Here is a 17,640-nt window from a genome sequence, read left to right as displayed (position 1 = left end):
ACCTTACAGCTAGGACTGTCATTTCCTCAGCCAGGAAAGTTAACACCAAATATTAAAATATTAAGTACCCTGTACCTTTATATTCATCTTCTTGTCTCATTGTTAGTATTTGACCAAATTACTGAAATATTAGCTATTGCACAATGTGATTGATATTTAGTTTGCCAATCCAACAGGATGACATGGGTATCGAAAGCTGCACTTAAATCTAGGAGGAGTGAGTATAAAATGAGCCAGAGACAGAAGCCATCAGCAAATCATTAACTACATTAACAAAGGCTGTTTCAGTGCGGTGTCTTTGTCTACATCCCAAATGGAAAGTTTTTACAGAGATCATGACATACAAGATTAGATTGTTAATTGCCACTGCCTGTTCCAAAATTGTGCTAAACAAATTGGAAATAGGATGGTAGTTGCTACATACTAGGAGGCTAAGGCTCATTTCATAGCACAGGTGTGAAAGAGGTTGACGCTGAGAGCACAGGTACAAGATCAGATTTCAGGGATGCAATGATGACGTTAGTAATGAATGGGTACTGGGTAAGGAAGCTATCTTTGAACTAGGGGTGTAGGAATAGGATAAAAGATACAGGATGTACAGTAGCTTGCATTATAGCCACCAACTCAGTCATATGTATATCTCATCCTCAGCAGTTAAAACTGAGAGAAGCCTAAGCCTATAAAAGCAGGAGTGGGTGTAGTTGTTATGGCTGCATGGGATGAGGTCAACAACCGGTTATTAATGCAATGTGTTTTGTTGTGAAAGAATAGCATGAATCTGTTATAGTGTTCAGTAGAGGTAGGAAAAGCAGACTGTTGGAACTCCTTCAGACATTTTATTAATGGCGGAGAGAAAGGCATTTTGAAGTCCTGTTCAATTAGACTGGGAGAATGGAGGATGTGACTACATTAAGGCTGATGACGATGCGAAACGAGACACATTTCTGCTGGAGCCCGATTGTCAATGACAGCCACAGTTTCACGAGGACGTGCGTCCTCTCTAGAATTTCGTCCTGGCAAGAGCATTTTATTTCAAAATGAACACGCTGCATTTTTCAACAACAATAATAGTTCAGTTATAGATGGTCTCTTTCTTGCATCATCACAGTATTTACTAAGTTTCTATTATTCTTTTATGCTTTTTTGATTGTAAAGATGTTTTCCTGACTCCTTATTACACTGTGCGTTTGCCTCGGGTATCATTTTTCCTGTCAGTAAAACCTTTGCATAATGAAAGTGGATGATAACGTTTTGGTAAATGTCATGCGACAGCTGCTTCAAGCCTGATACGTGGAATTTTGCTCTACTGTTAATTATATCCAAAAAGCCTTGTTTCTTTACATTTCCTTTCTCTTCATCATTGAAGTCCAGCCTGTGGTTGTGCAACAGAAAAACATATTCCAATAACTAATTTTCCGTGATTTACAAACTAACACTCCTGAAGACTGTATGAGAGCTGAAAGGACTCTTCCAGAGCTGGAACCCACTGCTGTTGAAACAGATTCACTGCGATCATTGTAAAAAACTGTTTGACAGGTCTTTGAATAAATACACTCCCAGGAACCAAAAACACAGAGCAAACTGAATATGAGTCAAGATGTCTTTTTAACTATGTTGTCATATATCTCTTACATATTTACTGTATCTGTAACTGAAATGTCTGCTGAAGCAGTGACTTTCCTGTTTAAAGGTGAACCATGAGCACAAACATGCAGACCTAATTAAAAAAAAAACACAAGACGGTTCACATTCAGGCTGGCCAAAGGGTCAACAAAGACAACATAAAAAAGCTAAAAAAATGACAAAGCTCACTGCTGTAAAAACAATATACACACATGCAGTTTTAAAATGCTTTATTGACTAACTTACCACTATACAGACAACAATCCTGAATAAGCTTTTAAAATAAAAAAAAACAATAGTTATAAGGCCTAAAGGTAAAGCACATTTTGGCAATGAGGCACACTACAATGTTTTATTTTCTTAAACTATGCACATCTTGTTCGTTTAAGTATCTAGGAACCTATGTTTCAAGTTACAATACTACTCCTGTAGTGTAGATGAAATGGTTGAAATCAAGGTTGTTTGGAATAGAAGACCTGCTAGCTCTATAACCAGCATTCCTCTTCAATGAATCTACATATTATCTGAGCAGTGAAGCTCTCAGCCACATTAGGGTGACTGTGCTTCCATTTTGTGCACCAGAAAATCAAATGTCTGGAAAATACAGTAATATTGTATCCTCTTTAATAAACCCTTCAGCAACATGCGTATCTTTGTGAGCAATATTGCTGAGATCCTTTATGAGCTCAATTATGTTCTTCAGTCCTCTCTCCCCAGTTAAATTTGAAGTGTTTAGCTTCATACACTGCACAGATAGATGGCAAAATCAATTTGACTTCTTTAATCATTAGGAGGGGGAATACCACATCTTAGTTACACTACTGCATTTTCTGTACATTATTATAAAGCCTTTAAACAGGCCATAAGCACCGCATAAGGATCTAAGTTCCTGTTCTGACATTTCTGTCTTCTCAGGTAACATTGAAATAAACTGGTACAAGACAGTGGTGATTCACATGTGGCACTCAACCATTAAACAATGCCTGTGTTTTACCACTTATTTATATTTCATATTTTACGTTTCTGTACAGGCCCTCATTCCCTCAGTCGGTACAGTGTTTTGTCCTGGGATATGTCAGAGGCTGTTTTCCAAGGCTTTCTTTAAACACAAATGTTAGCCTTGTCCTAAACAAAACAATTAAAAAAAAAACAACAATTCAACATAAAAAAACACCGGTAAAACATACAATCCAAGACTTGCTTTCCCCCTTCGCTTACAAGTTTTAAAAATTACAAGTGAAACAAAAGAGCATTAGAAATCAAATAACAGCTGCAAAAGGAATTCAAGTTAAAAGCATTGCTTTGAGTTACCATTTGTGTAGCATTAAGGTTTGCTTTTAGTAAATTGCTTTAACAGTATGGCCCAGTTTGAGTGTACAGATAATGTGCAGTCTTTTCTGTGTTTGCCACTATTGGCCTGTCACTTGTTTGTTGTAAGAGTGGATAGTGTATTGCTGACTAAAAAGTAGACCCATTATATGGGCAAACACACTACCATCCCAGCAGAGGAATCAGAAGAACATCAGTGTCATACAGCAGGTCAATCTGTACCATAATAGTCAAGACTTCTCTAAGCAATAAAGTCTCTTATATGAGTGAAGAACAGGCCACTAATTTTGCTCTCAGTAGTCCTCTTGGTAGATATTTTGCTCGCTTGGAAAAAAAAAACAGCCCGCTCCAGTAACACACAGGTTGTGTTTGTGGTTGAGATGAGATGAGATACAAGACATTACACCATTACACAGAAGAGAACAGTATGAGCGCACTTCCATTTCAAGTCCTTCTCACTTACCATCATTCCTGCCAAAACAAGCTAGCCAAAGTGTTCAAACATATCTTTGGAAATTTTTCACTGGATTCATTTAGCATGACATTTTCAGATGTCTTGTACTAGCCTGCTGCAGACTGCACAAGAATGGAGTGCGCCTTTATAAGAAAAATACAGAAAAACAATCAATAGACCCCATCCACTCATGATTTCAGATACGGTTTAGTCAAAGCTATCCGAGTTGTGGGCAAGAGGAGAAGTTTTTTCTTGGAATAGAATAAAATATATATTTATCAGTTAAAAGGAAAGGCAACCCCAAATGGTAAACAAAAAAAGACTGAATGTATTTGTCATCATTGTGTCTTTGCAGCCATTTTGCTTGTACAGCATGGAGTGTCTGCCCCACCAGCAGCATCTGGGTGCAGCTATGCAGTGGATGGGTCTAATCCTGGCTCAGGGTATTCTGCTTTCAAAGAGTAAGCTTCCTATTCTGGGCTTGCCCGCTTCGATCTCCACTTAAAAAATAATAAGTCCAGCAAGCCCTCAGAAATTTTGTTTTGGTGACTTCCAAGTCTGTCAAAGATAACGCCTTCCAAGACATTTGTTAAAACACAAACAGCAAACCTAGATATGCATTCCATAAATCCAAAAGGTAAAATAAACAAGCTTTGTCCTCTGATCCAGCTTGTTTTTAAATCCAGGTGGACAATACTCTTTTTATTCAATGAATTGATAACCGATTCTGTTAAAACAAATCCGACCTGAATTTATTTTGTATATTCACATTCAGGTGATAATGAATTTACTTCATGATATTCTGAAATAATACAGGTAGGTGTTACAAAGTACGTCTTCACCAGAGGGTCATTCACCAGAGGCAAATTTGAGCAGCCTTTTGCTTTTCTTTGTCTGGGATTTTACAAACCTGTCAGAGATGTCATTGTGCCTGCAGGGATTTCAATAAACAAAAGCTTTTCTCCCCTAAGTTGACATGTTTCTTGAGCCACTGTGCAGTTCTACAAACTCCGGTGATGTGTGTGGCATGAACCCCTCTGTATTTTGTACTTAATTCTGCGAACACGTTTAGGGTCACAAGCAGTGCAAACCATGAAGAAACTTTAAACTCACCATCTATATGAAAGTGATAGAATCTAAGGTCTACATGTACATATATTTTACCAATTTCACATTTTTATAACTACCAAAATATATTAAGAAAACTTAGTGCTAATATAAATCCTTCATCTGTATGACAGTATCCCTGTTGGGAAGCTGACCTCAACAGTATTTACTGCAGTCACCTTTGCTGTTTACATACACTGTATTGCTGTTGGGAAGAATAAGGTGTGAACCTAGGTGTCCTAGCTGAAGTGCTCTCTGCCCTTGCACAGCCTGGATGCCGCGAGGTTACCCCTTAATTCAATTGGGGGTGCAGTTCACTACTTCTCACCCTGAGCTGTTGCGTAGTGGGGCTGCATGTAAAATGTTTTGGAATCTGTCAGGATGAAATCATTATGCCAAGGTAAATAGCCATTCTTTATAATCTTCCAGTCATTTTTGGCAACGTAAAAAGTGAAGTAAATACTTTTTTTTAATTTGTCAGCTTCCTTGCCATCCAAATTGTTACCTCTCAATCTCCATGTTTTTGCCAACCTGAAGCTTGTCCTTAGCCATTGGGTCATATTGGATTGGCGAAGTTTAAACTGGAAGGTACTACATTACATTGCGTCTAAATCACGCAAGATGAAAGGCAATATTTCTCTAGAATTGCACTTGCTGTTATTATTATTGCTGTTATAAGGCTCACAGGGCCTTTGAGAAATTTCCATTTCTTATCCAAGGAGAAGGTTAATCTATCTCTGATACAATGATATACAGTAAATCCTGGCTTGCATGCAGTAAGTACATGACAGGATCTCTGTAGCCCATCCCCAAAATGATTTGGTGCCAACTTCCCTGGGTCTTTTTCTGAGTTGCCAGAATTTCCAGAGCTCTTAACCTCCTCCTCTCCTCTCCAAAACTGTTACGAGTAGCACAACTAGAATGGAAGTATTTCCTTTCATTTTGTTTTTGGAATGCATTGTTTATCATAAAGAGCATACCCAAGGTGAAGGCACACCAGTGCTCGCAAGCATCACCAGTGGTTTTCTGCAGGATGGAGAAACTGGTTTTCTGCTTTCCAGGACAGGTTCATGTCTTCAGGTGCTGCTGTCTGTAGTTGTTTCTTTTACGTTTGCTCTCAAACACAAATCAAATCTAACACACACCTCAAACATGAATAACAATAATAATAATATTAATATTAACAATAATAAGAATAATAAATGCATAGCTATAAACGTCCTCTTTTAAAGTTGCAGACGTAAATGCGTATGGACGGAAGATATTAATGCCTAGAAGTTAATAAAAGCAATTTCAAAGTGTTTCTATTAAAATTTTCTAGATAGAATATGAATATCAATAGGTTAACCTCATGAAAAATCCTTAAAATATAACTCTTTTCAATAGCTTTAAACTCTTTTTTTCTTTAGGAGTAAAGGCAAATAGCACGTTAAGTCTTCAGTAGTCTTCACTTTTTCACTTTAATTTTCGTCACAATTTTTTTTTCTTTTCATTGAACAGGAGTCTCTTCTTTAAAAACCAAAAAAAAAAAAACCAGACGAAAAAAGGACATTCTCTGCGGAGTTCGCTCTTCATAAATACGAAAGTGTTCCTTCAGTGTTTTGGGGGGCGGGTCTTCAGTACGTCTGGTACACATCGTGGATGGGGACCTGGAAGGTGGCCGTGGGGAAAGCCTGAGGTACGTAGCTGGCGTAGCCCCCGTAGGCGGCGGCGGCGGCTGCGGCCGCGGCGTTCTTCTGCAGGGCCGCCAGCGTGGCGGTGGATGCGGGCGCCGCGATGGGTACGTAGCTCGCTCCGTACAGAGTGGTGGCGGGGATCCTCTGGATGTTGTGAGCCATCGTGTACACCGGGGTGATGGGGCGGCCCTGTGAGAGAGGGAATGAGTAAACACGTGGAGGACTTCATTGTGGTTCCTCTGTGCACAGGTCTTTACATGATAATTCTAACCCTAACCCTTCCTCTAACCCCTAACCCCTAACCCTAACCTCAAACTCCACTTATGAAAATTTACTAGAGAGCCAGCAGCCATATCACCCTGAAGCTCACAACTGGCAGCCCACTGAAGCTCAGCAGGTGTGAGCCTGGTCAGCACCTGGATGGAAGACCTCCTGGGAAAAACTAAGGTTGCTGCTGGAAGAGGTGTTAGTGGGTCCAGCAGTATAAGTGTAAGCAAATACTGGATTTGTACTCTCTTGTTTCATGGGTAATCTCCTTTCTCTCTGCAGCCAGTTAACATCCTGCATTGCAGGGTGGGAAGGCCTGACGTAGTAGCGAGATACTGGATCCAAGTTTTACATTTCGATCTAAAACCAGAGTGTCTGCCTGTTGTTTACAACCTTGGAGCTGCTACTGATTGCATTAGGCTGCCTGGGAAATGGAAACCTATTTGCTTTCATGATTCGCAAGGAGCACAAATGCCAATTGCAATGGTCCGCAGCAGTGCCGTGATCATTTCCATCAATTCATTCCACATGTCAAAGGGTTGGGAAGAGTCCGTACCTGAAATGGGGGGGGCGTGGAGACAGCAGGCATGACAGCGGCGGCGGTGGGGGCCGCCGAGGGGTCATGCTGGACTGCTATGGGGTTCATCAGGTGCTCCACTGCATGTATCTTCCCGTCCTCCATCAGCTTGGTGGCTGGGCCTGCAGAGAACACTGGGTACTGGGCGCCTAGTGTGGGCAGAGCCACTGGAAACACACAGACACCACATTAGGTTGGCAAGAAAGAGCAGGTCCACAGTGTGGCAGGTAGTATGTATACTCAACGATAAAGCTTTGCAAATGGTGCCCACTACAAGAACTGTCTGCAGCTAAGGAACAAGTAAAGGTTTATTCCATGCTGAAAAGAGAAGAAAAACACAAAGTTTCGGCTGTGGAGCCTTCTTCGGGTGTACGCTAGCTATAGTTTCTTTTTTGACACCCGAAGAAGGCTCCACAGCCGAAACGTTGTGTTTCTTTTCTTCTTTTTTCAGCATGGAATGGAGCTTGTTCCTATGCAGCCTACGCACGCTGACGCAGTACCCTACTGGAACTGTCTGCAGCTAGTTTTGAGGATCCCCATATTGTGAGGAATACACAATCCTTCACATCTGAACTATAAATCTTACTTTAGCAGTGCAGTCTAATTGAGATGAAAAATGAATTAGGACAATTATGAATTGAGATCTAGATGACATATGGGATGTATTTTTAAGAAGTCTCAGTGTTGACAAAACATGCAAATAAAAAGGACATAATGGAAAATTCACGTTATCACCCAAACATGGCCATATTAGTATGAGTCAGCTTTGAGAACAACTGCTGTGAGCTTTATACATTTAGCAGTGTACAAATAAGCCTTGAGTTAATCCATTATTCAGCAAAAAAACACCACTGAGCAAACAGCAAGTCCTCCTACAGATACTAAAATTAATTCCCTTTAAAGGTCAATTGATTCTGGTGTTGACCAAAAGACAGAAGCACATGTTTTGTATGGGGATACTGATAACAACAGTCCAAGCTTGTACTAGGAGTGATTCCAAATGGAAATCCCATGATCACATACAATTGGGTTAAGTGAGACAGAATGGAAAGCTAGTGCCACCTAGACCCATTCCATTTACAAGGGAAGCATTCGAAAGTGGCTCAGAAACACTGCAAGACAATCAGCCCATCTAGGATTCCCAGATCAATAAAAAACAATATTAGCCAGAGAGAGATAGCACAGAGGACAGATCAAATATAGGACAAAATCAAAACAGACACATAACAGGAGAAAAAGAGAGGTTATGGATGTCTGAGTAAAGGCTAATGGATTCCTTAATGGATAAGGGATAATGGTAGATAATGGATCACAACTAACTTGTGCCAGGTTTAATGCCCACTGGGTTGACTGCGGTCAGTTCCAGGCTGGGAACAAGCTCGTAGGGTTTCTCCTGCTGTTGCTTGGCCTTCCCTTCATGGTATCTGCTGTAGATGCCACGGCCTGCAGAGTATCCCCCCAGGTATGAGCCCCTGGGACCTGGGGCCCTATTCCCAGCTGCCCCGCGCCCTCTGCCCCTTACAGTACCTGCTTGAGATACAAACGAGACAGGGACGTGTTCAGAATCATAGCACTCGCTTCCTAATCGGGGGGGGGGTCATCGTGTGTGCAGTAGTGATACTGAACTTTCAGTTCCCTGATTGAAAGGAAATGCCTCAGTTTCAGGGGTAGCTTACATCATCTGCGCCTTCCCCTAATGGCCTGTCTCACTTGCCCCCTGTCCTGTTGTGTGAACTCTGTGCAATTTGCTCAATCTCAGCTAAGCAGGAGCGTTTCTGATTATCGTGTCTCTGGGACATCATAGTTCAGACGTTTGGTAGAACCTGCTGCACGAACGTGTTGCATCTAATGCAATCACATCTTTAGGGTAGGAGTCAATAAGCAACATTTTTATTTAAAGAAAAAAACTTGAGACTTTGTCTCTTTAGATTATACTGTATGTAATGCTTTATACTTAGGGCTGAATAATTTGTCTTACACACTAAAAGGGAGGAAACAAATAGATATCATGACTCTGAATCCCTCTGATTAAGCTCTGTGCCCTTATGGCCTGTACAGTGCTGATATATTTTATGAACCTACTGTTCAGCGGAGAGTTATCTTTATGCTAGTTTACTCCACACGGGTATTAATTTAACCAGAACCACAGAGAGTGCACACAATGGGTTGCAGAGCAGGCAAGTGGAGACACAGAAGCAAAACACAGATATATAACTGCACTTGGATACTTAGCTACTCACCTATGGTTATAACACTCTGTGTCTGACATTACTGCTGAGACCTACCATGCATTTTACTTTCTTACTTTTAAATGGGTAAAAAAAACTCTACTTGTTCCTCTGCAGCTTGCACACTGATGCACCTCCCCGCTTAAACTTCATTTGTTTATGCATCTATTTTTGCCATTATGAATGGGAAAATTTGCTCTAGGTTAAGGTAAATTAGCAGCAACTGTGTGCCTATAAGGACTTTAGAATAACGCACAGCAATTCAGATTGTGCTGTGGTCTTAAGGAAAACAATAATGATAAAAAGGTTAAAAAACGTTGGTTGTCATTATACTGTATATATGCTCTGTTTTCTGCAAAATGTTGAAAGTATGGTAAACATTGTAAAGTTAATAGTGTGTAGGGGACTTTTTCTTTCACAAATATGGTTACTAAAAGAAAACAGATTTCAGATGACCTTTGATCTTTTGTTTACATGTCCCATAGTACTAAGATGCTGTTACCTCAAAGGAAACAACAGCAGAAGGAAAACCGAAGAGGAGCTGAAGATGTTCAGCTGAATCATGGTCGGATTACATAGGCACTGAATATCAAATAGGTGATGTTACTGCTATCAGGTGTATATCTTTTAATTAATTGGATAATGCCCGAACCACAATTTAAAAAGGAATAATTTACACAAACAGTAAACTGATTTTCCTATTGATTAAGTCAAAATGAGCTATTTTGAAGGGAAAAGAGTTAAAAACATGAGTTTCGTTGCTCGAAAGGTTTTCCCAGGCTTCAAGGAATCAACATGCTGATTACAAATCAGAAACCACTTTTAAAAGAAGGCATCACAAAAATAGACTTTCCCTCAAAAACATGATTGGGATTTCTAACTTGGAAAAGAAATCAGCTTCACCTTGGACTGTAACACAGCTGTTATATTATTCTAGTACAAGGAGTGGTTGTTTCAGGGTATCCCACAAAAACAAGCAACACCAAACACAGAATTAAAACAGAAGAAATCTAACCTTTAACAAAGTAATCTCTGTTGGGTCCTATCAGCGCGTTGTAAGGGTATCCGTAGTAGGCTAATGTGTAAGGGTCGCACTGGTAAACATAGTTGGCTTGCGGGGTCTCTTGCGTTGGCGTTACACCTTTTGCTGCTTTTTGGTATCGTGTGTATTGCTCCTTGTCCACCGGCTTGGCCAGAGTGACTTCAATGCAGGACCCCTCCACTTCTGATCCATTGAGTTTGTCCATGGCGTTGACGGCGTCATCCCGGCTGGTGAAGTGCACAAAGGCATAGTCACGGATTTTCTTCACCCGCTCGACACAGCCCGGGTTGAACTGGCTGAAGATCTTCCGGATGGTTTCCTCCGAGGTCTCGATCATGAGGTTCCGGACGTACAGGATCTTGACCGTCTCCATGACGTCCTCGTCCACATCGATCTCCGGCTCGGCCCAGTCCACGGCGATCTGGTGGCCCCACAGCTGGATGCGGCCCGGCATGAGTTTCCTCCGGGCCATGGCGGCGGCCCGGTGGCTCTCGTACTCCACGAAGGCGAACCCCCGGTTCTTCATTTTGTCTGCCGCGCTCGCGTACACGATCACATCCAGGACGCCTTCCGTCACCTTGGAGATCTCCTCCAGGATCTCCTCGCGCTTCTTCGTCTTGGGGATGCCCCCGATGAACAGCCGGCAGTTGTCCACGCTGCTGCACACCCCCAGCAGCCTCCCGGGACGGATCTCGTAGTTGTTGAGCTCCCGGACGGCCCGCTTGGCCTCGTGCTTCTGCGTGTACATGACGAAGGCGTAGCCCCGGTTCTTGCCATCAAAGTCCATCATCAGCCGCATTTCGTAGATGCGCCCCACGGACTCGAACACGGGCACCAGCTCGTCCTCGTAGACGTCCCGGGGGATCTTGCCCACGAAGATCTCGCAGCCCCGCGGGGGGGAGGGTCCCTCCCAGCCCGGGGGAGGGCCGTATTTGCGCTGTCCGTTCTCTTGCACCATGCCGTACCCCGTGCGCTCCATCAGGGCCAGGAGGGCGCTCTCGTTGGGGGCTCCCGCCACCCCTTCCGGCACCTTGCACGCGGACTTGTTGGAGGAACTGTTACTCATGGCGGCAGCGGAGTCCTCAGCAGTCATTATGCCAAAACCATTCAATTTGTTCTGAGGCCTGCAGAAAGAACAGGGAGGGAAAACGGAAGGAGGTCACAAGGTGTTGTCCAGCAGCCTTTTCTAATAGAAAGTCCACAAAAGGCTCATCCATAACCTGCGGCACTAAGTCATGGCGTACCTGTGGGATAATACACATCACCTAGCTAATTTAAGCTAAATCTGGGATCAGACAGAGCCGGTCACCACTTCGCAGGCTGGCCTCTACACATGAGTGCTGACATTCCAGTGAGGGGGATTTCATATACAGAATACTGTTGGTTGGGTAACACTTTCTAATGAGGTGCCCTAAACCTTTACCAATGAATATAATTGAAAGGCACACACAGTAATTAATTCACGACAGGCTACAAATAGTTTGAAATACCATGCTTACAGATCAAAGTGGGGAAAGGAAAAGCCCTACATACAAAAATGTCAAGTTACTGAAAGTTAATTTACCAAATATTATTATCTTGCATACTACCTGTACAGCTTACTGATAGGACATTATGCAAGCTTGGTCTTAGTCTGATGTCTTACATAAATACAATGTTTAAAGCGTGGCTAAAAATCTATCGGAAAACTAAACAGGTGTTCAGCATTGTGGACAATTAAGGAGTAACAGATTGAATGGGTTCTTGGTGTGTGAGGTAGGCAGCTGTTTCAGTTGTTGGAACAGTTTGGAAATCCAGGAGCCTTTATACAGAATTCATTATGTGTTTATTAGTGCTTATTTTAAAGTATAACTAAATGACTATCATCCAAAGGTTTACACTTAAAGCTGTGTGTATTTTGCATTGTTCTGTAGCTGGCCCAGCCTGCTCTAGTGAAGCACTCTGTTCAAGGAAAGCTTTTCTCCAAGCACACATATCCTGCAGGTTCTGTAGGGCTACCTCACAGGTAGCATTAACAGCAACCCGATAGAAAAGAAATTGAATTTCACCTGCAGGATGTCATAGTGTGACCTTCAAAGTAGGTTTCAAAGGTAAACAAACTTCACTGAGCAGACAGATTCCATTTTGTCAATTACTGATATAATGTAGTGCTCATACTGCTAGAACTCAACACAAAAACATGCATGCTGCAGAATGTTCCTTCTGTTATACAAACACTTGACAGGCATATACTTACTATATCAATGTTTAATCTCTTTCTCCTACGTTTTAGGTAACTGCCCAGAGTTGATAAAACAAGTCTTCACAAGAGCTCAGTGCCAAATCCATTACACTGCAAGAATCAGTTTTTATTAGGTGAGAAGGTATCTCTGGGTGGAACAGAATTATATGCCAATTCTTTTATATTGAGGTTTCTGTATTAATGTTTTTCAGATGTTGGCCTTCTATGATATACTACTGGTAGAAGAAATTTCCCTTATCTGAAATGTCCCCTGAGCTTTTCTTATCTCAAATCACTTTATAGACTTATTGTGTGGAACCATGTGGTATGATTATTGACCTTTCCATTTTATGTATGTAGGGTAATAAAACCCTTTAAAAATACCTCTGTTTTGGTTTATTCCTATAATCCAGACCACACATCTAAAACCTATCACTCACGAAAAGGTCTAAAGCTGACAAATATCAGCAAACATGTGACAGTCACCATAGTATGTTTTGTACAGTCAGCTGCTTAATCGCAAACCAAGCACTTACATTTAATAGCTTTTACCACTAAGGTTTACGATGGAGCATTTTCACACTAAAAGGATGAATCTGTAAAAGATTTACTGTCTCTTTCAGGAAAATATTTATGATCTTAGGCAACACTTTATCTTAAATAGCTGATTCAGGACAATTCAGATGTCATTATTGCCTCACCCATTTCTGCTTAAGAAACTGTTGTTAGAAGGTAGGAACAGTTACAAACAAGAAGAGACTATGTGGCTCAACTGGGTGTGCCTATCTGATCCGAGGATCTCATTCATACATTCCTTGAAAACAAATCATGTGTCTGCTTCAATAATGTGACAGGATAACTTGTTTCAGATCCCCACAACACGTTATGTCAAACCTGCCTCTAGTACTAAGTTTTAAATGCAGGTCCTTATAATTTGTTCTCGTGTCCCCTGGATTGTGTTTTGCTGTTGGTTCATTAGGTTGAATACCTGTATCAGTGCAGTTCTCATCAAAATCTTATCTACTGAGGTCAAATAAGATTCAGTTCCTTCATCCTTCAGTGAAAGACATTCCTTTCAGTTTGTTATCCACCTGGAATCATATTGACATACCGACAATTCTCTAGTTTTAATTATTGTTTCTGTTTCTTTACATAACTTCCATGTGCCTGTAGTAGAAAACATACTTGTATATATAATTAGTTTGGTTTTGTCAGCCTTTTTAAGAATGGGAGCTACATCTGTGCAATTTTCCAGTCAATGGGCACTACCCCTGTCTTGAGTGACAGTTGGAAGGGTTTTATGAATTGCCAATGTATACTGTATCATTAACAGAATGCACATCAGGTCATAGAGATTTGTTGATCTTAAGTGTTGCCACTACCTGTAACACATTAGCCTCTTCTGTTCTAATATTATTTAATATGCAGCGTTCCTCAGCTTGAGACATGTTATCCATTTTTTCTTTTGAAAATACCTGACTTTCATTTAATATACTGTACCAGTCATTTCCCTTTCCTTAAAATGTTTCCTATTAATTCCCATATACGTTACTATATCCTCTTCTGTTCTTTCAGTTATTTTGAAAAAAGGCCTTTAATATTTATTTTAACTTTTATTATATATCCAGTATAATTTGATTATGACTTATACATGAATGAATGCGCTCAGTGCTTCGGATAGGATATGTTAAACTCTGTTTTCTACTTGTTATGCATCCTGTAATCTTCGTCTCATTCCTTTCTAGCTAGATTTCATAGCCTGATTTACACAAGAATGTCCTGCTGATTAAACAAAACACCCCCAACACTTTTTTTTTCAATGCAACGAAAAGATGAATACTTTCAAACAGAAATTCATTGCATTTAGAATTCCATCTCCCAAAAAATAAACAAATTAGGTTGGTAAGGTACTGATGTGATGAGTGATGACATCAGCACTGTATCTGCGAATCACGCACAATTGACAAAGTAGCAGATGACTGATTCATTTTCTTGATGGCCTTGCCATGCCACATTTCAATACTTAATACCAGAGGAGAAAAGGTACAGACTGGCACAAATACAAATAGTAAAGCACACAAAAGTTGGGAGTTTTAGAGATTTTACAAAATGCATTATTGTCATGGAGTTATTGTCAGGAGGGGCACTGTGGTACTGTTTCATCTGCAATGAAACTGAAATGGCAGAGTGTCATAGTCTGAAGAGGACAATTACCCCATCACATGTCCAGGAAATCTCAAATTGTGCCTTGAGGAGGCTTCTTGTAAGATTAAAATGAAAGAAACCTTTGTAAAAGAAGTAATTTGTTCTTCTGCGAAGCTAAGTAAAAGATCAGCCCTGTGCAGTTCTGATAAATGCAATCAGGGCTGCATGTCATTGTTAACCTTCAGGACGGCTGTGGAGATGATGTCGTCACCTGTGTTGGTACAGTCCCCTGGCTGTGATTAGCACCTTGGTAACAGCACCACGGCAACAATACCCTGTGTGACCTGAAGCGGGACAGATATCTCACTCCTACACGCATCAGATGAAAGAGCCGTTTGCATAACCGTATCAGCTGGAACTTGCACCGTCTGCAGCTCCTGAAAGGGATGAGGCAAGAGCCAAGAGATAAAAAAAAGGGGTTGTGTGGATGAAGGATGGGAGCTGGTAAAAACAGCATGTGACTCATCCCCTCTTGAAACCTGGGCTCAGAGTGTGTGTGGCTTTTTCCAGCACTGAGTCATTGTAGCATCTTCCATCCATCCATCCAATTTCTAATTGCTTCTTCCAACTCCCAACAGGGGAACCAGAGCTATCCCAGCAAGCCATGGGGGCAAGGTGAGACACACCCTAGATGGAATGGCACACACTCACACCTAGGGCAAGTTTCTCCCAGAAGCCAACTAACCTACCAGTATGTTATTTGGACTGCGGGAGTAAACTGGGAGCACCCGGGGGAAACACATGCGAACACAGGGAGAACATACAAAACTCCACACAGATAGCGCCCCAGCGCCACTGCAGCACCTTTTGAATCCAAAGCAGTGGCAAAGCATTCAAAGGGACAACATGTTCTAATGAGGAATAACAATACCCCGCACGCAAATGCCTTTAGGGATGTTTATTGAGGAGTTAGGCTGAGGGTCAACCACCTGGCTGGAGAATAAAGAAGTTATAAGACCCAAATGCAGAGTGGGGGGTCAACCAAGGTGTAGCTGCAACAGTGGAGAGGAGGTGGAGGGGGGACGCAGAGAGACAGACGCACGAAAAAGAGAGGGGTAGTAATCGCTGATGTAATTCGAGCTGTTCAGGAAGTGATGTCACGGATGAATACGAGTTATGAGTAGCAGCTAGCAATAACTAGCAATGATAACGCACCAGCTGCACCTCACAGGCTACGATACTGCCACTGCGCACAAGGGAAGCACAACTTTGTCGCCACCACCCCACTCAAACTTTCATTAAAAACTCCATGAACCAACAGTCTTGCAAAAAAAACAAACAATGTACTGGAACATAAGTGAGGGAATAATGGGAGATTGTTCAGAAACTACAACACATACACTTACTAGGTATGTACACACACTTACTAGGTTACTAGGTATTCATGCACATTTACACAGTAGCCATGTAGGTATACACACACTTCTATACTAACTGTATAATAATAATAATAATAATAATAATAGTAATAATAAACTTTATTTATAGAGCACCTTTCCTACAAATAGCAGGTTAAAGTGCTTTACAAACCAAGCGTTAAAATAAAATCTTAAAATTAAGAGATATACTTTCAGTTGTAAAGGAAAAAACAGTAATACAGTAAAGCAACATAAATGTCAATGTCAAGATAAATTGTGTATTCACACACACTTACACGTATTGACACATACACTAGTTATTCACACACATTTATATACTTACCAGGTATTTACACACACATAAAAACACAGCAATGAATTGTGAAACTTATCCACAGGCTCTGCAAATAAGGAAACTGTTTTTTTTTTTGCATAGAACTTATGGCTCCAAAACCAGGAAACACTTCAACAGCAGTTTCAGGAACTGTGAGAACTTTAAATGTATCCCCATTGAATAAAACATGCCAGGATGAAGCTTCATACTAACAAAACCTTTTTCATTGGTTGCTCGGTACCCACTAGAACTCCGGTTCTGATATTTTATAAACACTTCTCTCCCAATTTTGTCTATATTTTAGTTAGCAGAGCGAGTATCCCAAACTTCTAAACAAGGAATCAATATGACTGATTGTGAGCCTCTCACTATAGAGTTTAAAAATCATGTACTATAGACTTTTAGTTGTTTTCTGGAAAGTGAACTTTCTCAAGGTTTATTTATGAATCACCGACAATGTAGGGCTGCCAGTCTGCCAGACTAAACAATCGACGTATTATGAGTAGATGTATATGTATAAAAAATGTTTTCTGGTATTGCAAGTAAATTTGTTTAATTTAGTCACAGGTAAGAGCAGTTGTATTCTGTGAACACAAAACAAAAGCTCAGTTTTTTCTGTTCCCACTTAATGGAGGTCACAGTGTTCTTCATTCAAAGCACTGAAACCTATTTAGCTGTGATAACAACTCAGTCAAGGAATTCAGAATAACATCTGAATGAAATTTGCAAAGTGATGGTCTGTCTTCTGCGTCGCTTTTATTTTTTCACTTTGTGGGTCAACAGTCTGACGTTTTTTAGAAAGGGGCTTTACCCTGTTTTTGTGCAGCCCTAAAGATTTTAATTCTGCACTTCAAAAGAGAATTTGGAACTTGTGGGTCATGACTGTCGACACACCCAAAACACATTTTTAAAATTTTGCAACCAATTCAGGATAATGCAAAACATAATAGTCACTTTGGAAAGATGTACAGAATAGGTTTTTAAGGGAAAATGAGAAATATGCTAAGCATACATACATATGCTAAGCATAAACATTCTTTGTTAAATGCCTTGGAGTAACCTTGTTGTGAAAGGCGCTATATAAAAATAAATTTAATTGAATACATGACATAGCAATGTCTAAGTATTAACAGCTGAAAGCAGCTGTTTGTTTACCTATATTTGAGCTTTTCCATAACTTGAATAAGTGCAAACAATATTTGCAACTGCAGAATTCATG

General features: G+C 40.8%; 1 protein-coding gene across 8 annotated transcripts in view; it reads right to left on the bottom strand.

Annotated features, from left to right (window-relative positions):
• Window positions 1-1,822: 1,822 nt before the first annotated feature.
• Window positions 1,823-17,640, bottom strand: part of rbm47 (RNA binding motif protein 47) — a 59,624-nt gene continuing 43,806 nt past the window's right edge. For 6 of the 8 annotated variants that reach the window (XM_088909888.1, XM_088910063.1, XM_088909807.1 and 3 more), the window contains 4 exons: window positions 10,277-11,427; window positions 8,354-8,563; window positions 7,013-7,200; window positions 1,823-6,378 (listed from right to left, as the gene is read on the bottom strand). In XM_088909888.1, the coding sequence (XP_088766014.1) occupies window positions 6,130-6,378; window positions 7,013-7,200; window positions 8,354-8,563; window positions 10,277-11,427 (1,798 nt within the window). In that variant the 3' untranslated portion in view covers window positions 1,823-6,129. The remainder of the gene's footprint in view (window positions 6,379-7,012; window positions 7,201-8,353; window positions 8,564-10,276; window positions 11,428-17,640) is intronic. The other 2 variants (XM_088910146.1, XM_088910392.1) reach the window with 2 other exon arrangements.

Source organism: Atractosteus spatula, chromosome 1 (genome assembly GCF_055471065.1).
Source record: "Atractosteus spatula isolate fAtrSpa1 chromosome 1, fAtrSpa1.hap1, whole genome shotgun sequence".
Taxonomy (NCBI): domain Eukaryota; kingdom Metazoa; phylum Chordata; class Actinopteri; order Semionotiformes; family Lepisosteidae; genus Atractosteus; species Atractosteus spatula.
Note: the sequence above shows the minus strand (reverse complement) of the source record. Positions and strands in the feature narration are given on the sequence as shown.